Below are 27,694 nucleotides of genomic sequence, written 5' to 3' on the forward strand. Positions count from 1 at the left end.
ATGGCAAGTATTGACCAGGTTGCCTAATAATCTTCCAAAACAAATCTGATACTGGACAGTGCAGTGTCACACTGCTGGCAACTGAGAAAGCACAGAGGCAGTCTTTTCTACACAGCATGTCCTTTAATGCTTAGGTATTAGTGCCAAAAACTACACAGCTTTTCAGGATAAATATCCTTTTACTTTTGTTTTATGAAAACAGGGCTAAACAGCTGTCCCGCTGGCCACATGGAATCAACATGTATGATTCAGAACCACCATGTTCAATATATTCTTGTTTTTGCTAAAAGCCCTGAAACTCATAGAGTCCAGGAACAATAAAAAATACATTTTTGACACACAGCTAGAGCTTATTTACAATTTATCTCACTGGTTAATTCCACTACCATCAAGTAACAGAATTCTAACATGCAGGGCTACAAACACTGGGCTGTAATTTTATCTGAAGTCTGTTACAAAAGAGGTTAGACATTGAATCAGTAGCAGGTTTACTTCTACCTTTGGCAGATAACAGAGCTTTATGCTGGGCAGAGAAAAAAGACAGATTTTCCTTCAAAAATAGGATTTAACCTGCTCATGTACAGAAAGTATACATTTGACAAGCACTTCTTAGATTTAAACAAACAGCCTTTTATAGAATCCAAGATTTTCTCAACAACTGTACCATTTCAGAACAATTTAGAAAAGAAATGACATCAAAGAATGAATTGGACAAGAGAAGACAAAGAGCCTGAAGTACATCCTGTTACTGTATTCTGTTATCTAAGCAGAGTGGCTTATTTATTTCCCCCATTCACCCTTTATTAACGAACAGTAAGTATTTTGATAGAAAACTACCACAGAGAATTTCCACTCCACTTCTATTAACCATTCTGCAAAAAGACCTGCTTATGATAATAGTGACTTCAAGCATATCTGGGCCATTTTCACACAAAACCTTATGTGGTAACAGATGGACTACTTCAAGTTTAACAAGTTTATGTAATGAAGAGGCTTAAAGGATCAATTTTAAGAAATCAGCCAACATAAGCTCTTAAGGAGAGAGAAAGACAGTGCAAAAGCCAACCAAAAATGTCTTGAGATAATTTTATTTCTTCCCACTCTATCCAGTAAGAACCTCCTCATGGTTTTCCGTTCCCAGGACTTCCCTCCCTCCCCATGGGGGTAGATTACAGAAAAAGCTCCATTTAGTTGGTCAGCTCTGAGGTGGCTCTAAATGACCACTGTTGGTTCTCTGTTTTGTTCTGCTGGAATTTCAAAAAGGGAAACTGTCCTTCTGTTATTCAATCAGCTTCTTGGCCTTGAAGAAATGACGCAGATAGAAGACCTGCCAAGTAGCTAGTCCAATAAGGCAAAACATGGAGAAAATGCTGAAATATAGTACCCGAGTATTGGTAGATTCTGTAAATAAAGACAAAATAAATATTGTTACTCAAAGCAAAAGCTAAGAAGCCCCAAGTCCCTTGATGATTTCAACACAATGAATAAATGGTCTTGTATTTTTTCCACTTGAATTGCTGACATAACAATAAGCACCAAAGGAGGAGATACAACTCATGATCCTAGTTCTCAGGGCTACAAAAATAATAGAGCAGTATGTACAGAAAGCCTAAGTGTTTAGAGAGGGAGCATCTCTGCCCTGCATCAATGTTTGTCTTTACCATGTTTTTACACTCTTGCTGTCACCCCCATGGCTGTATCTCTTCTGATTCATCTCAATCCTTTCTGGAGTTGGGTTTTTCCTCCCAAACTCTACAAAGAATCAATCAGAAGGCAACAAGCACACTGCATTTATATATATATATTTAAAAAGATGATTATCACATGAATATTATTTTGCTAATTTTCTCTCAAACACACAATTTGAGTTCTCTTATGATTGGGTATGGAGAACACTATTTGTGGTGATAAAAAGAACATGATGGGAATCTAGTGACAAAGAATGTCAAGAATGTCTAATGACAAAGAATGGGGATTGCAGTCCAACACCATAGAGGGACACACACACACACACCAGTTTACTGACATAGAAGTACTAGCCCATGTTATAAAAAAGTATATATGGTGCTGGAACATTCAACTATCATGATAACCTGTTCAAAAGTTTGCTGATGGTTTGCTTAGCAACAAACGGACTGATCAGACAATCTTATCTAAATTATTATTAAAATTACCAGACATCACCCTATGTCAGTGATGGTGAACGTACAGCACACATGCCACAGCTGGCACGCAGAACCCTTTCTACGGGCACGCAAGAGATAGGTCGCTGGATTGCGACTTCCCCCACCCAGCCTAACCTCAGGAGGCGGCTGCAGCTGCAGTGCTGACACTTCGACAGGCAGCAGGCCAGGATCCGGAGCAGCTGGCACTGGTGGTGGATCCGGAGTGGGGTCTTGAGGCACCTCTATGCCCAGGATTCCCCCTTCTGCCGCCACTTTGTTCTGCTGCCGCCACTTTGGGTTCCACCGCTGCGGCTCACCGGGGTTTATCCCCCTCCCCCCAGTTTGGGCACTTGGGCCCAAAAAGATTCGCTGCCACTGCCCTAAGTCTTAGTAAGAGATAAACAATGCTATTCCCTGACTTGGAAGCACACAAGTACTTACCATTGGTATCCCGCATCTCCTCCTCCCGCTTCTTCATATAGGCAAAGTCATTCACAATGGACTCTGAAAGATCTTCTAGCCTTCGCAGCTCCAGCTCCAGAGGCTTCAACTTTTCCACTTTAGCAATCTGTCAAAGAAAGATACTTCAGATCAGTGAGCTACAAGACATGGGCCCCATTCAAGTTTGGATAGCAGTTTTCTAAGACCCAAGAATCAACACATGGCCTTGCTGCCAAAATGAGAGTTATTCCCAGTCAGATGTGTTTTGAGTACAGAGCTGCTGCTTCTTTTTAAAGCACAGATGAATATTAAATATGTGTTTGTGCTATGTGCTAGGGTTTTCAAAGCAAGTAATATGTTTAAGGAGTGGTTTTACCAGTGCCACACATACACCTAGTCGTTTCCATGGATGTGAAAATTTAACTCCAGATGTCCTAATCCATTACTTTATCCACTACACTAAGGGTAATAAATGCCATAACAAAAAAGCATTGCTGCACATCATTCGAAACATAAACATTTCTCTCAGCATCTGTGGAATTCTGAATTCATGTCAGATTAATTTTTAGGGTACAATTTAAGAACAAGACTGTGTCCCTGTCTTTTGAATGCACAGTGTTGGCCCAAAAGTATAGCTGGCCAGAGCTTGGAAATGTTACTTTTTCAGACAACTTCCAGAATACCCTGGCAGCCAGAGAGTCAACATTTTAAACAAGAGGATGCAATGATCTGAAAGTGCACACAAACCTTGTGCTCTACTATCGAGCTATGCTTCCTCTTGTTTCCTTTTGACTGCTTAATCTTAAAATTGCCACAATTCAAACCGTTATATTAAAATAATGTAGGAACTAAAATTATTTAAGTAGTGATGGCATTATCTTCCCCCTTGTTTCAGTGATTTTTAAAAGAAAACACATGAAGAGAACAGAGTTTTTGTGACTACCAGAAGGACTCTTCTTCTGATGTTTCAGGAACCAGACAAGGAAAATATCATGCCTAGCTAAATGGATTAGCTAACTGAGAGTGGGCAAAATCCTGTTCACAAAGAAATACTAGTGTAAACTAGATCCAGGCATCAGAAAAAATCAGTATAAACAAACTGAAAGCTTCCTATCTCCTTCTTTTCAGGTTCTGGGGCTCCTTAGAACTCTCTTTTGCTTCAGGGAAGGCTTTGGGAGCCTCTGGAGTGCAAGGGAGAGGGGAGTGTTTAATAATAAAAATTACAACTGGATCAATGCTACCAGGATCAGTGGTGCCAGTGGTGACCTGGAAAGAGAGTCTTAGAACCTGGAAGGGGGAGGTTAGGAAGCTTTCAATTCATTTAAATTGATTATTTTTAGTGCCTGGATATGACATAACTACATGAAAAGGCCCCTTCATGGATTGCTGCCTTGTCGTGGCAAAGGGGCTTGAGTAATTCAGCTATGGGCTATGCTGTGCAAGGACACCCAAGACAGCCAGGTCATAGTGGAGAGTTCTGACTAAACACGATCCACCTGGAGCAGGAACTGGCAAGGCACTCCTGTATCTTTGCCAAGAAAACTCCATGGACAGAAGGTAACGGTAAAGGTTCCCCTTGACATTTTTTGTCCAGTCGTGTTCGACTCTAGGGGGCGGTGCTCATCCCCGTTTCCAAGCCATAAAGCCAGCGTTTTGTCCGAAGACAATCTTCCGTGGTCACATGGCCAGTGCGACTTAGACACGGAATGCTGTTACCTTCCCACCGAGGTGGTCCCTATTTATCTACTTGCATTTGCATGCTTTCGAACTGCTAGGTTGGCAGGAGCTGGGACAAGCGACGGGCGCTCACTCCGTCACATGGATTCGATCTTTCGACTGCTGGTCTTCTGACCCTGTAGCACAGGCTTCTGCAGTTTAGCCCACAGCACCACCACGTCCCTCCATGGACAGAAACAAAAGGCTAAAAGATATGATGCTGGGAGATGAGCCCCTCAGGTCAGAAGGCGTCCAACATGCTACTGAGGAAGAGCGGAGGACAAGTACAGTGGTGTCTCGTTTGACAACGATAATCTGTTCCGTTCAAATCGCTGTTAAACAAAATCGTCGTCAAGCGAAATTAAAAAACCAATTAAAATGCATTGAAAACCATTCAATGCATTCTAATGGAAGAAATACCTCATCGTAAAGTGAAGATCCTCCATAGGGCGGGAAAAGATCCTCCATAGGGCGGCCATTTTCCGTGCCTGTATAGTGAGGAATCAGTCCCTAGCACAGCAGGGAGCCATTTTGACAGCCGCCGATCAGCTGTTCGAAAACCACTGTAATGCAAAAAATCAGTTCCCGAAACAGGGAACCGATCATCGTCAAGTGAATTTTCCCCACTGAAATCATCATTTTGCAATCGCAATTTTAACGGAACGGATTATCATCGTCATGCGGAGCACCACTGTACACTGAACCTTGTCTGCTGGTAGAGAGGGAGCAAGATGGACATATATGATAAGAAATTAAAACTCAATTCTGTGTTATGGCTGAGGATTAGGTTCAATAACATCTTACTCTTTATTTTTAAATTAAAGCTAGGATTTTTATAGTTACAATGCTGAACATGTTTTGAGTAAACCCAATTGACTATAAAACCAACAAAGAGTTTTGTAGCACCTTAAAGACTAACAAGTTTTATTTAGCATAAACTAAATTATATAATGTACAAAAATGCAATCCATTTCTCTAGATGCAAAAGAACTATAGTTCATGACTATACAAACAAAACTGTTTATCTGTAAGAGGACACACAACTCTTTGGATCCACTGCAACAGACTACAAATTAACACAAGTACTTTGCAGAGATTACTGCTATGAAACGAATTTCTCAATAAACACACACAAAATTGTACTGTGATGGGTTGGTTCTATTTTTTCCAAGTCATCACATATACCCCAGTAAAAGAGTAATCTAAGTTGTTCAGTAAATCTGATCCCATTCTGCTAGTGCCTGAGCAATACATTCAAAGGCACAAGGATGATTCACAATGAAAGGGCACTGTAACTTCCTGCTCAATTTCCCTCTCCTACAATCACTAAAGCCATTTAAGGCAAAGGGCAAGGCAACTTTATTTCCTTCTTTTGTCAATTATATCAAAGGAATTTTGTTCAGTGTTCTCATGATTAACTGCATTGTTTTCTTGCCTGGTGGGTTTTTCTCTCTCCTGTGAACCACAATGATGGATACAGCATATTACTTCTCCAACCCACAGGAAGTTTAGTGGGCTCTAGTTAGTTACTTTTTAATTTTCCTTTAAAAAATCTTTAACAGAATAAAAACAGTTACGTAAACTTCAATAATATTAATATGTCTCATAAAAAACAAGCAGAAACCTATCTGGAAAGAATGGTATTAGAGAGTAAACCCCAGTGAACACAGCACAACTTACATATATCCAAATAGGCTAAGTGTGTCAAATTTAATTCTTAAAGTAGCAGAATGAACACAGAACAAGTTTACTACTATTACTATTTGTTGCACAGCCACAAGGAGGCAGTGAAACCACAGTAATAGCACACAGTACAGTGACTTTTAGGCTAGCAATCTACTGGGTCTAGTCGGGACTAGCAACAGGATATTTGCCTTAAAAACTTAGCAACACTGCAGGATTGCTGAGTTCTTTGAGTTCTTGTATTTTAGTTTAAAGCAGTGGTTCTTAACCTTTGTTACTCGGATGCTTTTGAACTGCAACTCCCAGAAACCCCAGTCAAGACAGCTGGTGGTGAAGGCTTGTGGGAGTTGCAGTCCAAAACTCCTGAGTAACCCAAGGTTAAGAACCAGTGGTTTAAAGGACAGGAATGGGGCCTAGAATGCTACTAAGCAGAATCTGGTAGCTCCAGGAAAATCCTACATGCTGTGTACAGTTTTTACAAGTAAGATGCGGGGGGCGGGGGTGGGGAGAGAGACAAAATGTTCTGTTTAGCAAGACAAACAACTGCATTAACAGCAGTTTTTGTAAACCAAACAAACAACTCAAAGAGGTCTGAATAAACTTGGGTACACCCATTCATGAGGATATTGGATACTTTTGCCATATCTTTATGCTCTGACACAATTCCTTATTGGATTCTGATGGTCAATTGTTTCTGTTTTCTCTCTCTTTTAGGAGGCACTGAGATAGACACACGTCTAGGACCAGCTGTTAAAACCAGCACTTCTCAAATGTGCAACCTATTAATTATGACTGAAATTATTCTCTTGCTGATTTCTTCTAATCATCAATACAACTGGTACAGTAAGTAATAGTCAGAATAATCAGCACAAGTAAGATGTAAAATCTCTTCTATGCATTATTTTCTCAACTTCTGTTTAGGATTAACCCAAGTGAAGAAAACACTATCCATATTGTTATTTGCTAATAAAAATGCAGAAATATACATTTTGCTATTACAGCAAAATTTGTATGCAGAGTGCAAAAGCAGCCTCTACCTGCAACGTACTCTCTGTCAATGGAGGTTTTATTTGGGTATCTTGGTCAGGATATGCTGAATAAACTATCCTCCACAGTATTCTCACCTCTGGGATGCTCTCAAACAACAACACCTTTCTGCTCCATAGTTTTCTCAGTATTTTTAAATTACTGGAGTTTGTGCCTAAGGTTTGCACATACACTCTCTCCCTTATAATTTTAGAGCCCACAATTATCCTTTCTGGCTGAGAATTGATTGGCAACACTAGCCAAATGAGAAGAATTCTTCAGAAAGCCTTCACATGGCATCCATGGGCACTTAGCAGGAGACAGGACTATATAAGCTCCAAGATCTCTTCCAATCCTTTTTATCATCAATACATTAGACATGCATGCATCATATAACAGTATATAAAGGTTTTGATTCATTTTAAAAATGAGAGAGTAATGTAACAGCACCTGGCACTTGCTAAGCCAAGTTGCTTGCAATTTTAAAATGTGACAAAATACACTCAAAGTGATCACATGGCACTGATACAATCAACTATCCTATAGGAGCAAAATGAAGGGAAAACATTCTATTGCAGATAATATCTTGGTAGAATAAGAAATGTATGAGCAAAGTAAGAAAAATGCAATAATACATCCTGTCATTCTGCATCCATAACTACGGTTTCCGAAGCCACTATGCCTTCCCAATCCAAGTTCTCTTAGCAAAATAGACAATGAAATCCTTCCTGCACTGAGATAATATCTATATATGAAGAGTTACGAATGAGAGAACCTTAAATGTCACTTTTCATGTTTCTTTTAAAATATATTTTGTTCCTGTAGAGTTTGTACAGAGAAGGGGCCTGAAATTTCGGAGAATGATCTGACTGCCAGAATGTAGAATGAAAGGAAAATGTTTGCAGTTTAGTGATAAAATACATGTTGTGAACATACTGCAAGTCACTTTGGTTTGCATCACGTGAACAATGTGAGGCAGTTTTGTATCAATTAACCAAATGGCCAGTCACATATTCCAATTGGCAGCTGCTCTCTAATGATTCAGGCACGGATATTTCCAGCTCTTTCTAGACCCATTTCACTGGAGGTGTCCAAGACTGAACCAAAGGCCCTCTATATGCAATGTAATAGGTTCTAACATGAAGTAAGCAGACGTAAACCTTGCATGATCTACTCCTACTAGAATATTGAGATTTGCAAAGCAGGATCAGATGCAAAATGCTGCTCATGGAAAGAGATGCACAGTAAGGTTGCAATCCTATCCATGCAAGTCTAGTCAGTGTCTACTAGTCAATATGTTTATGAACTGACTCCACTCTCAGAGGCACAATGTTTTGTGACATCAGTTGCTAGCGAACATGACTGGAAAAATGCTACTGTGTTCATGTCTTGCTTGTAGGCTTTCCACAAGCTTTTGCTCTATCACTGTACTATTCATAATCCTTCACATATACAAAACTCAAGGTTCAGTCTCTGAAGTCTCTAACCAAAGAATATCATCATGATTGGGAAAGAGAGTCAAGAGTTCTAGGTTAAAAGATCAGTGGTTTAACAAGTATTAAGCAGATTCATGCACATATTGTCAGAAGATACTAAGTCTGACAATAAATGTAGTTATATCTGTAAAGTGTAGTTAATGAGTAATTTCATGATTCAAACTTTATTATATTTATTTCAAAAGCACCTCTCACACTGGTTGGGCTAGGACTATTGGAACTGGGCTTAATGAGCAGAGATATGAAATCCAGCTTCAAGGTAAGAAATTCACTGATGTGCCAAACTTTCCCCTCCTCCTAGCAATGAGTTTGGAAATATTTTAAAAATCCACTAGACAAAAACCTTTGCTCTCTTAAAAGTTCCAGAAAGCAGGCAAACTATCAAAGTGACGGGTAAGGTAAAATCACACCATAAACCCCAAGGCCCCTCACAAGATCACATGAGTACTTATGAAAGTAACAGAGGCACAGCAGCAAAAGCAGGGATATACCTCTTCGTAGTTCTTTGCTTCTACTCCATGCTTCATGTTCAAGGTCACGAGCTGGTCTGGCATCCGCCCTGTTCCTGGAAGTGCAATGAAAGGATTCATTGTACGCAGTGTTCAGGCTGCCAGGAAATTCCTGGTTCCACCTCCACCCAACCCCCACCTCCACTAGGGAGAGATTTGCAGCCCTCCCATAAAAGCTTAAGAACAACTGAAAATATAGTCCAACTATGCCTAAAATCACAGAAACATTTGCTGACAGGATTGGCTGAAGGAAGAACTCCTAGAAGTAATGAGAACAGATTGTAAATAATCATGTGGAGTCTGCAACAAAAGCACTCTAATTTCCTGGTCTTCACTCCAGGGCTGAATAATCAGAAAATATACAAACTATTTCATGTCAGACAAGTTGTAGGGAGCCAAAAAGTCAAGTCTGTCTAAATGCAACAGCAAGTATAAACTCAACATGGTATATTAGACTGAACTGATAAAAGAATTAACTAAAAATGTATAGACTTTCCCAGTGTTAAAGGTCAGACAAAAGATTATGGATTTGTTTTAGGAATTAATTTTTTTGACTGATACTTGATATCACTGAAACAAATAGTGATGCCTTGCTTAACGATTACCTCATTAAATTACAAATCCGCTTGACGATGGGGTTTTTGCGATCGCTTTTGCGATCGCAAAACGATGTTTTAATGGGCAAAATTCACTTCCTGACGATCGGTTCCCTGTTTCGGGAACCGATTCTTCACATCAAAACAGCTGATTGTCGAGTTTCAAAATGGCCGGCCGCTGCGTAAAATGGCTCCCCGCTGTGCTTTAGGATGGATTTTTCGCTGCACAGACATTGGAAAATGCCCGCCCTATGGAGGATCTTCACTGGATGCCGAGGTATTTAGCCCATTGGAATGCATTGAGTGGTTTTCAATGGGCTTTTTTATTTCGCTTCACGAGGATTTTGGTCTACAGAGATTTCACTGGAACGAATTATCCTCGTCAAGCGAGGCACCACTGTACAGGAATTGTATTATTAGTATTTGCATAAGGGTTACATGTTATGATCCATTTCTGCAGCTTGACAAGGTGCCACAGTGCACCTCAGCTGTATAATCAGCCATGCAACCAGGCACATGACTGAGACGCACCTTGTCAATTAGCCATTACAGTACTAGCTTTGGCAAGTTATGGGCACCAGTAGGACTCTGGCTAGTGTCTTGTTTCTTCCTTTATTCTCCAGTTACCTGTTCCTAATTGCTGGGGTAGCTACAGTCACTCAGATATTGGTAGCAAGTCCCGGGGCCTAGCAAAGTGGATCCAATTAAAGGGGAGGGGAGAAAATTGAAGATTTGTCTTCAGTTAGAGCTTTTCCTGAGAACAACCCTTTGAAATACAAATTATTACAGATCCTGTAAATGTCTGGAATGCATCTTTCCGAGATCATTGTGGTATACATATATTCTTGTATTATTTGGGAATAAGACCCATTGAACACAATGGGACCTATTCTGTGTTCTCAAATAGTCATGCAAAAAATAGTGTTGAAAATATACTGGGTAGAAAAAAATGCATTTTGTTTCTTTATAGAGACTTTTTCAGTGCTTGATTATTTCGGAAATAAGATACATCTAATTTTTACTTATTTTAATTTAATATTTATATTATTATTTATTTATTGAATTTATACCACACCCATCTAGTCAACTGACTACTCTGGGCGGCTAACAACATATAATATAAACAATTTAAAATATAGAAACAAAGTAACGAAGTATTTAAGATAACATCAATATTTTATTTATTAATCTTGAAATCCCAGACCAGCAATTTGATATCCATTATTTTAAGGATGTGAAACTCATTTTAACTGGGGGTTCTCAGAGGGCAAGTATGTCTAAGGTGAGTCTCCATTAGGTATGTCAGATGTAGCATTACTGTATTTAAAATATATCTTAAAAGAGTGGGAAACAATAGAAATTTGAACTGGAAGATCTCGCCTATCAGAGTTTCAGATACTTTGGTATCTGAGTTTAGCATCATGGATAATGCAAGCCATTCTAGGAAAAATAGTCTTCTGCTTCAAAAATATCAATCTACCAATCACTTTATTTGAAGGCACTGCCCCGCTGATGTTAAAACAATGAAAGAATTATGTTCTGTTTCAGAACACATGAGTATAGCTTACTTTCACGGTGGAATGAAGTAGAGATTTTCAGGCTAAAAAATGAAGAGCTATCCTCCAAACCAAACTCTCTGTTCTCAAAAGATCCCCTAACTACATATGCATATGTATACCAGAAATCAGGTAGATTATGCTGGAGTGGGGGTGTTCTCTTCATCCACAGAAGAGGAAAGCACCAGATGTTGGCATTGTTGCTCCACCTTATACAGTGGAAACATATCCGAGGCTATTTATGATTCTTATCTGAGAAGTCCAAGGAGCTTGTACAGAGCTACAGTGTCTCTTGCCATGAATACCCTGTGGTCTGCAAAGGGCCAGGAACAGAATAAAAAGGAATTATCAAGGCAGAAACTATGTATATCCTCCTCCTAGTTCCATGATGCCAGCTGGCAGACACACTCAATGGGGGAAAGGAGGTAATGAAATCTCCCTATTCTGTTTGGTCTACCCTCTTTACTTCTCAGAAATGATCATAGGATAAACTTATATTTCATATAAAGAACACCAATTTTTCTTCCTCAAACCAAGAATAATTACTTCAATGTCAGGTAGGTGGCAGCACAGTACAATGAAGGATATGCAGTGTGGGGGTGGGGAGAGAAATGCCATTCTCCACTGGATGGAAATATCAGCATTTTCCATGGTACTGCTCCCAACAATTTCTAAGGTGCTATATGTATGTAGCCATCACCAGAGAAGATCAGCATATAAGATCTTTACTGTTGCCAGTTCTTATGCAGATCAATTCTTTTTAAAAAGTATAGAAATGTACAGCTACATGAGTTTGTATGAATCAATCACAGTGACATTATGTTCTATGCATACTTACTGAGGAGTAATAAACACACAGATGTAACTGTATTGAGCAGGAAGAACAGTTTCTGGGAAATTTCAGCCCAAACATATTGCAAATTTAGTAAAGAAACAAGTATGGTAAGGAAAGGCTGTTTTTAACACCTCTTACATAAAATGTCATCCAAACACCAAAAATGGGTACTTGGAGTGATAAGTACTCCCATGGACTTCCAAACCCTTGCTCTGTGTAGTGAAGAAAGACTGGCTGGAGGGGAACACTGGATAATCCTTCTTGATGAAACAATGAACACCTTGAGGAAATAGAATCCAAAATTTTGTCTGAACAAACATTTGCAACTCCCAGAACATTTATTTATTTATTTTTATTTTTTATTTTATTTAATTTATATGCCGTCCACACTACGCAAAGGTCTCTGGGCGGCTTACTCTCACTGATTACTTGATGGCCTAAACTAATATCATAATAAAATTATACACAGGCTATGAAATATGTCCATTTCTCATTCCTAAAAACTCGCTTATAGTCTTCACCATTTGAAGCCTCTGGGCAAGAAAGGAGTCTCTATTTTATGAGATGGGATTACCAGGACTATTTTTACCAAAAAAAGCCAGCATAAAGATATCATTGCCACTTCCACAAGAAAGAGATTTTAAATATAATGCACCACTTCCGGAGCCTAAAGAGGAGGAAAAGGAAAAAAAAAAAAAAAGGGGGGGGGGAGGAAACCCACACACAACAAACCCCCAGGAGAAACACACAAAAACAAATGGCCTGCCTCTTCTGAAGCCATTGCAAGGAAACCTTCATACTGGTTTCTAAGAGGGAATCTTCTCTGTGCAAAGGTTTTGCCTCCTCCCTATGGTACAGCAATGTTCTTCTGCCCCCTGGTCCATCTTTGAAGTCTTTTGCCTTCTCTTCTCCCTACCTTTAACCTCCCCCAGCCTGCTCCATCCTCAGCTTTGAAGTAGTGGCTGCAGAATCAGCAGCGGTGTGTGTGTGTGTGTGTGTGTGTGTGTGTGTGTGTGTGTGTGTGTGTGTGTGTGTGTGTGTGTGTGTGTGTGTGTGTGTGTGTGTGTGTGTGTGTGTGTGTGTGTGAGTGTGAGTGTGAGAGAGAGAGAGAGAGAGAGAGAGAGAGAGAGAGAGAGAGAGAACAGCATCAGCATCAATTGTGCCACTGTGTTAAGGAATGATAACGACGGCCTATTTATGCGAATGTGGCAGGGGGTTACAGGGGGTTCTACTACTGTAGAACAAATACTGGTTAAGAGGTTTTAAAAAGTGAATCATCTTTTTCAAACCAAAAATAGGAGCACTCTCAGAATATTTAAGCATGGTTTGAACTGGACAGTATGGATTTCAAGTGTGAACCAGAAAAAGAAAGGAATCAATTTAAAATTTAACATGTGCTTGTTTTTAAAAATAACAATGAAACAAGTATTTTTATACAATAGATCTTTGAAAAACATCCTTGCCCGAAGGGGCACAAGATTGCATTTAAGACAAATGAGAAAAATGGCATCCTACAAAAGTATGTGGCACATACTGTGTATCCCTTGCAAGCCTCAGCACAATGACAGAAGAGGAATAGAGGAATTTCTGCAGGCAGGGAATTACACAGGCATGGCCCTGATGTCCAAGAGAACAGGTAGTGACGCAAGGGAAGAGCTCTATGATAGCAATAACAGGATCATTACAGGGGCCTCCCTAAGTCTTGCAAATCAGTTCTTCCCTCTGCAACAGACACTGCGCAAAAAGCTGGGGCTTTCACTTCCTCTTTCTCTTCCTCATTTTTGTGGCTAAGTGCTTAAGAAATCACAATTGCTCAAAGACCTCCACTTGGTCCAACGGCCAAAAGTGCATGTTGTGTTGCATCTGCCTTTCCAAAGCAATATAACCTTGCATCTATGACTGTCACAGAATCCTCCTCAAAGACTTTTAGTGCTACCAATAGCATACAGCATGGTTCAAAGGTTTATAAATATGGTTTATTTATCAGCACTCCTGTTTATACAGACCACATTGCAGAGCACAGTGCTCAAATAAAACATGCCTCTGTTTCAGACAACTGTAAAATTCATATTTGTCTTGAGGGACAGGTACTGTATTTCAGAAGCTCCGGATAATCATTCATACATCTGATAAAGTGGACAGTAGTCCACGAAACATGCAATGATTAATCTGATAATCTTTAAATTGCTACATAACTGTCTTTTTTTCTACAACAGGCTAAAAATTATTATTTATTTGAAAACCAGTACAATTCCATTGCAAAAAGCAATCTAACAGGCATGCTAACAAAATCCCAGTCCTATTTTCAGTCAATTTCAGAAACAAACTTTAGATTGGGGAGTTACCTCCTAAAACCAGCTATACATTTCATCCAAAACAGCCTTCCCTACATAACCCTATTGTTCATAACCTTCTGTCAGCAGCCAAAGACAAAAGAAACCCTAGTTGTGTAAGTTTTTCAAAAAGCAATAAATTTCTTACTTCTGTTCTGAGGCACCCACCATGCTTGTGTAATGTCACTGTCAAGGATCTGTGGAGGCCATGGAACAGGAAAAAGAAGTCTTTAGTTGCCAAAAATTGCCACTAGATGACTTTCCTAGTGGCAGTGATTTTTGCTAGTTAAAGACCATATTGTCCCATTCCATCCTACAAGTCACAGAGTCCCCGAATACTGTATAAGACAGGGTCTTATATTAAGTTTTGTTCCAAAAATGCATTAGGGCTTACTGTATTTTCAGGGGATGTTCTATTTTTTTTCATGTAGAACAATCTACATTCATTCAAATACAGTCATGCTGTCTTCTTGTGGTTGCTGCACAATGGTGGAGGGCGGGGTTTCACTTAACTGGGACTTATTTTGGGGGGTAGGGCTTATATTACAAGCATCCTGAAAAATCATACTAGGGCTTATTTCCAGGTTAGGTCTTATTTTGGTGGAAATAGGGTACAAACTATTAAAGGGATGATGCAGAAGTGTGGGTGCTCTGCACATTAGGAAGTTTAATTTCTGAAAATTTGTGCCTGCTGAGGACATCATCAGCCTTATACTGCATAACTTACACCAACAGGATTTCAGCATCTGTCATTTAGACAGGCCACTTTGTTCATATGCTGACCGGTATACATGCTGCAACTGGTTTTAATTTTTGTTTTGATTACTTTCACTGAAATTTCACCCTTGTTTTTATGCCTTTTAATTCTATATTTCATCATGTTTTATTTGTATTACTGCTGTTAGGTACTTTGAACAACATATTTTAGAAAGGAAAGGTACACTGGAGTACACAACACTCACTGTAACTGTCCCACTTAAGTACCTATGGGCTAATAGTACAGAACCTATGACATCTAGCAGGATAGTGAGAATCAGAAACCTTCCTCAACTCTCAGAAAGACTTCTGCAAGATGAACACTCCCCATTTGTGATCACCACCAGCAGCAAAAACTGTGGACTATCTGTCCTGAACTAAAAACACAGATGTTCACAGAAAAAGGACCAAATGCGTCACTACTAAAGAAAATGTCAGTTCTAATACTTGTTAGGCAATGCTGACCAAAGTCTGGGTATTCAACCAACATCTTGTGCACTTCCTCTTCTTCCTCTCATAACAAAATGCACCAAAGCAAGGGCACATATCACTCTTCTGGAAAAAGGGTTCTTTTGCTAAGCAAGATGCTACAAAGAGACTGCATTCCATCTTCAAGGAGTAGAAAGTACAGTGGTGCCTCGCATAGCGAGGTTAATCCGTTCCGGATTAACCTTCGCTATGTGAACACTTGTTAAACGGAAAGCAAAAAGCCATTGGAACGCATTAAACTTAGTTTAATGCGTTCCAATGGCTTCCGTACTCACCGTTCAGCAAAGTTCCTCCATACCGCCGCCATTTTCGTGCCCTCGGTAAGCGGGGCGTGAAACTGGTGGCCATTTTGGAACCGCCGATCAGCTGGGAGGCGGGCTCTTGCAAGGAGGGAGCCACCTCCCTCCTCTGCAAGAGCCCGCTGCCCAGCTGAAACGCCGGCCGGCTCTTGCGAAGGAGGGAGGTGGAGGTCCCTGCTCTCCTTCGCAAGAGCCTTTCTACCCAGCTGGGAGGCAGGCTCTTGCAAGGAGGGAGCCACCTCCCTCCTCTGCAAGAGCCCGCTGCCCAGCTGGGTAGAAACGCCGGTGGCTCTTGCTAAGGAGGGAGGTGGAGGTCCCTGCTCTCCTTTGCAAGAGCCGTTCTACCCAGCTGGGAGGCGGGCTCTTGCAAGGAGGGAGCCACCTCCCTCCTCTGCAAGAGCCCGCTGCCCAGCTGGGTAGAAACGCCGGCCGGCTTTTGCGAAGGAGAGCGGGGACCTCCATCTCCCTCTTTCGCAAGAGCCGGCCGGCGTTTCTACCCATCCTGGGCTTGGATCCGCCCCATGCTCGGCTGAGCGCGGGGCGGATCCAAGCGGTGGCGGCTGCAGGGTGGGGGGGTGTCCGGAAGGCTTCCAGGCAAAGCACTGGAAGCCTTCCAGACCCCCCTACCCTGCCCCAGCCGCCGGGAGCCGACCCGCGCCGCCTATCCCAGTCATGCTAGCATGACTGGGATAGGCAGCACGGGGCGACTTCAAGTGGCGGCGGCAGGGTGTGTGTTCCGGACGGCTTCCAGTGCTTTGCCTGGAAGCCTTCCGGATCCACCCTACCCTGTCCCCGCCGCCGCTGAGAGCCTTCCGAGCTCTCAAAGGGGTTCTCTCCAATGTCGGAGGGGGGCCCTTTGAGAGCTGGGAAGGCAAAATGTCGGCAGTCGGGCGGTGGCTTCGGGGTCCTTCCGAGGCCGCCGCCCACTGCCGACATTTTCCCCCAGCTGAGCGGCGGGAGCGGTCCTTCAGAGGCTCCCGCCGGTCAGATGGGGGAAAATGGTTGCCTATGGGGAAAAATCGCTTTGCGATTTTTCCCCATAGGCAACATCGTAATGCGATCGCAAAAGCGATCGCAAAATCCACATCGATATGCGGATTAATTGTTAAACGGTGCACTCGTTAAGCGAGGCACCACTGTACTTCAGCATTCAAACAGGAGAACATGCTTTACACCAAATTGTTGAGGGGACTAAAGTTAACACTCCCTTTGGTCTAATATCCACATACAGATGACCGCCTAAAAACAGACAGTATCTGCTCCATGAGAATAGAAGGAAACAGTTGACTTTGTCCACATCCTACCAGATTTTAGGTATGAGTGGGCAGGGTTTTGAGGATTCAGTGACTCTTCCCACCTGCCCCTCCCATCTCCAAACTTCAGCAGGGCTGTACAACAGAATCTACTGTGGAAGGCAGCACAGTGTTGCTTTTTTGTAAAGCAGGGATGGGCAAGGTAAGGCCCAAAGGCTGTATTCAGCCTCCCAGGGAAGCAAATGCTCTCCTGCTTTTATATGTTTTTAAACTCAAAAAGCCCCTGTTCTCCCACATGTTGCTTTAGGCCTAGGGCTAAATCAAAACTAACCTCTGGTTTTGGAAAAAGGACCCTTCTAGACCTAACATAGGAGTTGGGAAACATAGCATAATTGCCTTGTCCTCTCTAGAGAATGTGAGGGCCCTTTGGATTTTTTTAAAATAGAGGTCTGGGAGGCACATGAGAGCAGACTTTTAAGACCTGGAGCAGGTGGGTGCAGCCCCCAAATCTCTGAAAGCTCACCATCCCCCACTGCAAAGAATCATACAACTTATCTTGTAGCCTCATGTCCTTTTTTCTGAACTTACCCTGGCACCCTGTCCTGGATTATAAACTGCTTCTCTTATCAAAACAATTTTGATTTCACCACTGCTCAAGCATAAGCAGTTCTGGGAAGGAATGCAGCAACTGACCATCATTAGTGATTTTTGGAAAGGACTCCCTCATCTTTAAATGTTCTCTTTCACTTTCTAAAGATCTCAAAATACTTGGCATAACAAAATCCCTTGGATCTCACCCAATGTTGCCCTTTTAAATCCACTTGATAAAGAGGGAAGGGAAAGAGGTGCCTGGAGCATCTTTCACACTCACCCACAGGGAGTTTGCTTTCAAAGCAAGCTTCAAACGTATCATAATCTTCTGTAGTAAAAGCGAATTTGCCCTTGGTAGCATCCTCCTTGGAATACAGAATGTGCCCAGCTGAGTCAGTAATCTGTATGAAAAAAGAATATGAGACAAGCAGTTTAATTACCAAATAATTAGCAAAATATGAGAAAGAAGGTAACTTCATGTAACTCTACTATTTTGGGTTTTTTAAATCCCCTTCACACCTGAACAAATATTTAACTACGCTGTTAATCCATGAAGAATTAGAATTCTAAGAAATGTTCTGCCTGAATAGATACTTCTAATGCTATAAATCACTTACCTTTGCAATACTAAAGAAATCTCACAATTCCCACAATGCAGGCAGGCAATTATCTCCCTGCTCACTGTAGGAAGAGCAAGGGAATCAAATGCATGTTGTTTTACCTATCTCCTACTGCTTTAGGGCTTTCGTTATCAAATTATAAGATTATAAGATAGTAAGTTCATTAAATGAACTTCAATGACAGTGTCATTGAAGCAACCAACATGAATTTGACACAACTCCGGGAGGAAGTGGAAGATAGGAGGGCCTGGCGTGCTCTAGTCCATGGGGTCACGAAGAGTCGGACACAACTAAACAACAACAACAAAGCTCATTAAATACAAAAATCCACTCTCTATCAATGCCATCCCTATGAAACCATCAACTAAAACTGGAGATAGTATCTCAAAGAAAAACACTGAGGTTTCTGTGGTGGAAGAACTTTTTTATTTCACTAAACATGTTATCAGTAGCTCCAAACAGGGTGAACTATACACTGACAACTCTAGCACTGAAACGAACTACCAAAAACACTACATTTGCTCCTCTATGTAAAACAATAAAACAGAAACTTTAAAGAGTTTCTGAAAGCATGTTAGAAAGCTACCTGAAGTATTGCTAACTACAGTAAAGAGTACCTTTGGGATGTTTCTTCAACCAAAAAATGTTCAGACATTTGTACACATCAAAACTACTGTAGTTCTTTCCCAATGCAATGTTATCATTCCCTGCTCACAGACAGGGGTAGGGAATATCACAAGGATTTGAACTTTTATTTCCAGCTGAACCTGTGAATCATTATCTCTCCTTTCCATTTAAATCAGTAATGGACTGAATGAAAGTGAGTAAATTGAAAATTAATCTAGACAAGACAGAGGAGCTCCTAGTCAGTTGGAAGGCAGATCAAGGAATAGGGATGTAGCCTGTACTGGACATGGTAGCACTCCCTCTGAAAGCATAGATATGCAACTTGGGGGTGCTCCTAGATTTGTTCTCCCTCCCCCTGCCTGAAGTTGGCTAGATAAGCAGAAAGAGCGCGGCACTCCGGGAGTGATTGGAACGCTGACCGAGGCTGCTGCCACTGCTGGACACATGAGTGAACAGTCTGGCCCCTTGTTAAGTCCAGCTGTGTGTGGGGGGGTATTCATATATGAACACCCCCATCCCTAGTTCTAACCTATAAAGCTGAATGGCATAGGTCCAAAGAGAAAAGTAAGGAAATGCAGACATGGACTAGTATACTTCTACAACATCCAAAGTATATAGGCCCACCACGTCTACTTCTCTTTACTTTTCTCTTCATCTGGCAACAGTCAAAAGTTGCCCACTCATAGCCAAGAGCATTGCCCATCAAACCGGGTATACGTAGGACAAACTAGTTAAAAATCTGCCTACACAACTGTGGGGGAACAACCAGTATGAAAGATATTCCACAGAGCTCTGCATTATGCACAGTAACATCATCATCTTCACAAGCATGGTTTCCCCCACACACACCCTGCCTGAACAATAAGCACCCACACATGACTGGGATCCAGAGGGATGACAACCATAAAAGAACCTCCTCTGTGGAGCCAACTGGCACACTGGATGCATTCCTCCAGAACAGAAAACGTAACTGTTATTGCTGATATGTCACAATAAGAAAGGAAGGAACACGATGATGAGCTGCCATGAACACAGAAAAAAATAGCACAATGATAAAGAATTGTAAATCAGATCTTTAATCCCAGCCCGTTGCTGCTCCCTGAGACTATGTTCTTTTGCACAAAAAGTTTCAGACAGCATTTTGCCTCTCTGGAAAGGAAAGAAGCATCTGATAGGAGAACAGTTAAGGTATTCTTGTAAGTAGCTGCTCCAAAATCACCAGCTTTGGACATTTTTTTATTCTGATGAAAAGCTAACAGTTCTACATCTACCTATCATCTATACATGTATAGCAGTCAATATATAGCAGTAAAATGCACAACTGTGGTTTTCTGAAGGAACTGAATGGATAATGCAAAACTTCAACTAAAATTTAGATTTACTGACCTGCATACTAGATCACTTGGAAATAAAGGACTCCCAAGTAGCAACAACTGAGATCTAAAAACCCTTCAATCAAATTCATTAACCTTGGGCACCAATCAAACTATTCAGTTTTTTTAAAAGATATTTACTTTTATCTGAGAAAAAGCACACACGCACACACATGAGGGAGGATAGGCATAGGGCATGAGTAAGTACATATAAAATAGTGCAGAACATGTTAACTGTTAGGGACTAACCTTTCAGAAAAAAGGAACGAAGATCTATCCATCTATTAAGCAAGTGCTTTTTATAGAGTAAATAGATAAAAAACCAGCATAAACTTTATTTTTAAGTCTTCTGGCTTAAAATTTTTATTTATTTATTTATTTATTTATTTATTTATTTATTTATTTATTTATTTATTTATTTATTTATTTATTTATCTATCTATCTATCTATCTATCTATCTATCTATCTATCTATCTATCTATCTATCTATCTATCTATCTATCTATCTATCTATCCGCCCACTCTACCCAAAGGTCTCTGGGCGGCTTACAACAATTAAAATACAATAAAAAGATAAAATAATTAAAATACAATTAAAATAGATACTCTAAAAATTTCCATCAGGACCCACAGTTGATATTATTTCAATTAAAAGCCTTCTGGAACAGGAAGGTTTTGACCTGGCACCAAAATGTCATCAGCGTCGGTGCCAGACGAATCTCAGTGGGGAGGGCATTCCATAGTCTGGGGACAGCTGCCGAAAAGGCCCTTTGTCTACAAGCCATCTCTCTTACCTGCTTGAGGGACAGCTCTTTCAAAAGGTTCCCCTGGCTAGATCTTCACTGCCGGGTAGATTCATGTGGAAGGAGGAGGTTCTTCAGGTATCCAGGGCCCAAGCCATTTAGAGCTTTATATGTCAAAACAAGCACTTTGAATTGGGCCCCGGCAGGAACTGGGTAACCAACGTAATTTAATCAGAATCGGCTTAATATGTCCCCTAGCGGCCCCACCACTCACCAGCTGCGCAGCTCGATTCTGGACCAGTTGCAGTCGCTGGACCGTCTTCAAAGGCAGCCCCACGTAGAGCGCATTTCAGTAATCTATACGAGATATTACCAGTGCATGTGTAATTGTCATGAGACTGCTTGTCCAGGTAGGCCTGTAGCTGGTATAATTTCCGCAGCTCAAGGAAGGCGCCCCTGGCCACTGAGTCCACCTGGGCTTCCAAAGTTAGACTGGGGTCCAGGAGCACCCCCAGGCTGCAGACCCTATCCCTTAGGGGGAGTGTTAACCCATTCTGAGCAGGGAAATGGCCCTCCAGCCTGTCTAGTGAAGCACCCACTAACAGCACTTCCGTCTTGTCTGGATTGAGTTTCTATTTATTAACCCTCATCCAGTCCATTATCAGGTCCAGACACGAGTTCAGCACAGAAACCGCCTCCTCTGGATAGGTGGAAAGTCAGCATATTGCTGACTCCTCAGCCCAAACCTCCTGATGACCTCTCCCAGCGGTTCCATGTACTGTAGATGTTAAACAGCATGGGGGACAGTATCGAGCCCTGAGGAGCCCCATGACATAAATGGCATGGGGCAGAGCAACTGTCCCCCAGCACCACCCTTTGGACACAGTCAGTCAGGAAGGAGCGGAACCACTGTAAAGCAATGCCTCCAAATCCCAACCCAGCCAGCCTATCCAGAAGGACACCATGGCTGATGGTGTCAAAAGCCGCTGAGAGGTCCAGGAGTATCAACAGGGTTACACTCCCCCTGTCTCTCTCCCGGCAAAGATCATCGTACAGGCTGACCAAGGCAGTTTCCATGCGAAAACCTGGCCTGAAACCTGAATGAAAAAGATTCAGAAAATCCATTTCATCCAGCAACGCCTGGAGTTGCCTGGCCACAACCCACTCCAACACTTTGCCCAAATAAGGGAGGTTTGCCACTTGTCGGTAGTTAACCACCAGCCTTGGGTCCAGGTTAGACTTTTTTTAGGAGTGGCCGAATTACCGCCTTTCAAGGTGGTAGGGACCACTCCCTCTCTCAAAGAGACATTCACGGCCTCCTGGACCCAAGTGCAACCCCCCTGGCAGATCTTCTAATTAGCCAAGATGGGCAAGGGTCGAGAGGAGTGGTGGTAGAATGGACAGATCCAAGCATGCTGTCCACATTCTCAGGTCTCAACAACTGAAACCCATCCATTAATATCTGACCTACGCACAGCACACTGGACACATCCTCTGATTTTCAGTAAAGGTGGAGTCCAACCCACTGCTAATCTGAGCAATTTTTTTCCTCAAAATGGATTGCAAACTCATCACAGCGAGCTGATGAGCAGTCCGGGACCTCCACCGGATTTCCCGGTTGAAGATGATCCTGGACCACCCGAAACAGCTCTGCTGGATGACATTCTGAGGAAGCAATACAGCTGGAGAAATATTGCTGTTTTGCCAGCCATGTTGCCATGAAATAGGCCCGGTAATGGGCTCTAAGTTGTGTTCGATCAGACTCCCAGCGGGACTTCCTCCACCTGTGCTCCAACCGTCTCCCCTCTTGCTTCATCGCCTGCAGTTCAGAAGTATACCAAGAAGCTGTCTGGGCTTTGCGTGCTTAGGCGCAATCGTGTCAGCCGCCCAGGTCATCTCCCTATTCAATAGGGTGACCTGAGCTTCGACTGGAAACATTCAAGTCACAAAGTATTTCTATGATGTATTTGCAAAGGCTTTCATGGCCGGGATCTAATGGTTGTTGTGGGTTTTTCAGGCTCTTTCTATGATCCCATTTGGATCACTATAATGTATTCTATGTGGGGCCGCCTTTGGGAAGTGTTCAGAAAATTCAGGGGGCCCAAAATGCCACTGCCAGATTGTTAACTGGAGCTTGGTTACAGGAGATTGCATAACTCCCCATTTACAACACTCCACCTGCTACCAGTCCATTACTGGACACAATTCAAAGTGTTGATTATGACTTACAAATCCCTAAACACTGTGGGTCCAAGCTATATGAAAGGTTACATCCCTCTTTATGATCCTGCCCAGGTTTTTAAATAATCAAGAGATATCTTTCTCTTGGTCCTGCCACTCCAATAGTAGCGTTTGGCGAAAAACAAGAGAGATCCTTCTCTGACACGCTTTTCAAGCTACAGAACTGCCTTCCACCGGTCACACTGTTCCCTTCTTTGCCATCCATCCACAGGCAGGCAGGTAGGCAAAAACTTTTTTCTTCAAACATGCTTTTTCTCAGTAATTAGCTGCTTAAAGGGGGTCCCCCTCCAGTTTTTATATTGCTTGTTTTAGTACTGTAAGCTGCCTTGGGTCCTCTCAAGGAAAAAGGTAGGGTACAAATATTTCAAATAAATAAATAATACTTTAACAAAACTGTAACTTCATCAACAGAACCTGTGAAACTTTCACAAAAACTGCTCCCAAGCTATCACTTTTTAAAACCTAGATCCTCCACAAATTCAGAAACAATTCAGGGGATGGAGAGGACTGAGAAGAGGAAAATGCTGGTGTGTCAACTGTAAAACACCTTGTTACCTAAAATGCAAAGATTTGAAGGAGTAAAAACAATGCAGATATGGGCTGCTCTAGTTCAAATTCCTCATTTTCTAAAAGAAAAATGAGCATCCTGTATTAACCTGTTTGCCCTTACATTATTATTGTACAAATAACTGACTCACCAGATACTCAGCAATCTGTTTAGGTAACAAAGACCAGTGTTAGAGATACATTTTTAAACAAACCTAATGGTGATATAGTGGTCTAAAGGCTTCTTTACAGACTGCAATTATCTACTTCCTTTCCTCAACCCAGAAAAACCACAGCCACTGTCAGAAAATCAATTAAACCAAATTTGCTCTTGAACCTCTGCATCACTACATCTACACCACTGTCACATTTGGAGGGAAGTCATTTTTGTCTTGTTATCCAACTCATTTGTCACATCTGCTCAGAATTTAGCCTGAAACTGTTCTGGTAAAGAATCATAAGCCACAGAAATATTGTTTTTAATGTACACTGTCAGACATAAGTCCCAATTAATTCAATGTGATTTACTCCTTATAAAGGGTGGCTAGGATTATATTTTATGTTGCATGGTATGTGTCATTCTAAAAGTTACTATTCTCATTCACTGAACTGTAGCTGTACTGTGTGATATCCAAAGACCACACTGTATGGCAGCTGAAGCAATCATAAAAAACAGAATCTTCTACTTGATCATTTAGGGCATATCTACATATTAGAAAAACAAGGTAATGATAACATCAGTTATATATGAAGGCCCCCATCCATCTCCATAATGAATAGTTCCAAACTGCCAAACAGTGTGATTCCACACTATGGCTCGTTTTCTGTTCTACACTATTTGCAGCTGGTGGTAAGGGAATACAATATGACTACATAACATAAGGCAATTTAAACTAAGTATAACCAGGACAAGCTCTCAAGGTAGGGCTGCTATTTTGGGTGGCAGTCCCTGACCTTTGTAACAAAACCTTCCAACTCTTAAACACAAAAGTACCTACAAAAAATAATCTTGGCATTTCGCAGTACGTACCCTAGATTTTTCAGGCATATGTTTGGCCATGTCCTGCTAACACCATTATCATGATACTTGATTATACACTGTTACACCACCTCATCACTGGTTCTTCCCCCTTCATGTGGTAACCCAACAATCACTGCTTGGTTTGCTCTTGGATGCTAACATAGCTTCCAACCTTGTGTGAGTTAGGCTGCCATTCCCAATACAGTAATTATTCTGATTCTTTTACCCATAAGCTTGGGGAACCTGCAACCTTCCAGATACACTACTGTTGGGACTGCAATGCCCATGATTCATCACCATGAGCTATGAAGGCCAGGGCTTCTGAGAGCAGTAGTACTCCTCACTCGAAACGGGCACCTTCTGCACACTCGCCCAATGCAACAGCCTTCCTGCAGTGAGCGTTGAACGGCCACAAGGTCGTGGGTATAATACAGCGCCACAACTCAGAGGCAAAGGGGCTGCTGAACTGAAGGGCCAAGCTCGACTGGGAAAAATAAAAGATTAGAAACTGATTGGCGGCTGGGCGGCAAAAAGAACCAAGCAAACAACGTCAGGAGGTGGGCAGCCTGTTGCACGCAGGGAGGAGGAGGAGGAGGAGGAGGAGGAGGAAAAGCAGCCAGAGCGCGGGCGCGCCTGAGGGCCGCCTTCCTCCACGATTGCACAAAGACTCATTTCCTTCTTCCCCTTTTCGCCCTTTTAAGGAGAGGCGAGAACGGCTGACGTGTCCCGAAAACCGAAGGAGCCCGGGTGGACCCAAGAAGGGCCGGCAACACCCGGGAAGGGGCGACGAGGCCTTCGCACCGCCTCCGGGCACGACTCCACGCCCCCCTCACGGGCAGAGACTAAGAGGACGAAAACAAACCCCCCCCCTTTATTTCCCCCCTTGCCATGGCCAAACGCCCCGTTTCTCTCTCTCTCTCTCTGTGGGAGAAGTCCGACGGCCCCCCCACGCGGGCGAAGCCCCCCCTCTCTCTTTCGCCCCCCCCCCCACAAACACACGAAGCCCTCGCTCGCTCGTTCTCCGGCGGCACCTTGAGGTTGGCGGAGGGCCCGCTGGACGAGCCCGGCGGAGGGGCCACCTCGTACTCGCCCGTCACCAGCATGTCGCGGTGAATCTCCTCCCGCAGGCATTTGCGGGCCTTGCCCGGCAGGTGGAAAGAGATCGGCCGGCCTGGGCCCGGCAGCGAGACGAGGAGAAGGAGCGTGAGCAGGGACGGGAAGAAGGCCGCCGGCCGGAGAGGGAAGCGGCCACCGGGGAACGAGAGCACCAGCATGGCGGCGGCTCCGAGCGACACAAGGCCGGCCGGGGGCTTGGCTCCGCCCCCCCTCGCTCGGGGCCACGTGATCCCGCGCGGCTTGCGTGCCTGGAGGTGGCGGGGGGGGGAGGGTGGAGGAGGAGAAGAGCGTTCGCGCCAGAAAGAAAGAAAAAAAAAGACGTTGTGGCTCCTTGAAAGCTGCCTGGTATATTTTAAGGTAAGCTTTCGTGCAACGTGTCCATGTCGTCAGACGTAAGAGTTAAGAGTGCTGACGACGTGGACACGTTCCGCGAAAGCCTACGTCCAATCAATTAAGTGATTATTACTCTTTTTCTTTTCTCCTTGAATCATGCCATCTTGGTACTGTGCTATTCGGAACTAATTATAATTGTATCTTTGATGATTTTATATATGTTTTACTTTTGTGTTTTTATCCATGTAAGCCGCCCGGAGTAGACATTGTCTAGAGGGGTGGGGTAAAAGTCGAGTAAATAAATAAATAAAATAAATACTTTACAATTCTTTATAGCAGTTAAATCTTTTAGTTGCCATGATTTTTTTTTTGTTTGCCTTTTTTCGTTTTGTGTTTCTTTCCTTGCACGAACTAACCGGGCTACATCTTCAAAAACCGCGCCAAACAAGAAGCGTCACGGTGGGAGGACAGGACTCCCCACCCGCCTCCGCAGCCTCGTTAGTGTGAATGACATGTTTCAAAATTGAAGTCAGGACTTAACATTGCTACTGTGTTTAGCTCCAGACTTCATCCCCAGTGAGGATGAGGGAGGAAGGAATATCCCTTAGTAAGTACGTGATGTGGCTCTCCCCCACTCCCAGGTGCACATACTTTTGAAATGAGCATGCCGCTTTATTTGGAGTATGAGGTACATGTGAATAAATTTATTTGTGCTAATGGTGGTGAGAAAATTAGCCTCTGGTCGCTGTATAAACTGGCTCTGCATGGTCATAGCCCAGCCTAAAACCATTGAAATAACTGGAATTTAAATTAGTAATTATTAAATCCCATTGAATCCAGTGTGCACTCTCTGACTATCATTGTGGGGCCATGACCTCATCAAGATATTTTGTGGCCGGAGATTAAAAACAGCACAGTTTACCCTTCCATTCCATATTCCAGTGGCTTCTGACCCTGGGTAACTCAGCTGTTCTTGGACTGCAATTCCCAGAAACCCCTGGGGCAGCACAGCTAGTGGGAACTGCAGTCCAAGAATAGCTGGGTTATCCAAGGTTAGGAACCACTGCCATATTCAAAAGCTAATTGGATTGGCAGCTGGATCGTTCTTTGACGATGGCAATGGAACAATTCCTCCACTACCATGGAAGACAATAGGGTAAGCTAGTGCATAGAGGGCTGGCTGCAGACGCTTTTTCAGTAGTCTGTTGCCACCTGATACCATCAACCACTTTAGGTGTTTGCTGCAGGCTTTCTGGCCCCAGCTTCAGTTTGCCAAACTAGAAATGGAAGGTGCAAATTTACAAATGCCAAAGCCTAGAGATGCTAAAT

At 42.5% G+C, this 27,694-nt stretch overlaps 1 protein-coding gene across 1 annotated transcript; it reads right to left on the bottom strand.

Moving 5' to 3' along the window:
- Positions 1-103: 103 nt before the first annotated feature.
- Positions 104-26,249, bottom strand: TMED10 (transmembrane p24 trafficking protein 10). The gene is made up of 5 exons (XM_072986440.2): positions 25,948-26,249; positions 18,025-18,145; positions 9,019-9,092; positions 2,607-2,733; positions 104-1,401 (listed from the first exon to the last, which is right to left on the bottom strand). Exons 1-5 carry the CDS (start codon positions 26,188-26,190, stop codon positions 1,280-1,282), a joined length of 687 nt encoding a protein of 228 aa, XP_072842541.1. The 5' UTR covers positions 26,191-26,249; the 3' UTR covers positions 104-1,279.
- Positions 26,250-27,694: the final 1,445 nt, after the last annotated feature.

This window comes from Pogona vitticeps, chromosome 1 (assembly GCF_051106095.1).
Source record: "Pogona vitticeps strain Pit_001003342236 chromosome 1, PviZW2.1, whole genome shotgun sequence".
NCBI classification, from domain to species: Eukaryota; Metazoa; Chordata; class Lepidosauria; order Squamata; family Agamidae; genus Pogona; species Pogona vitticeps.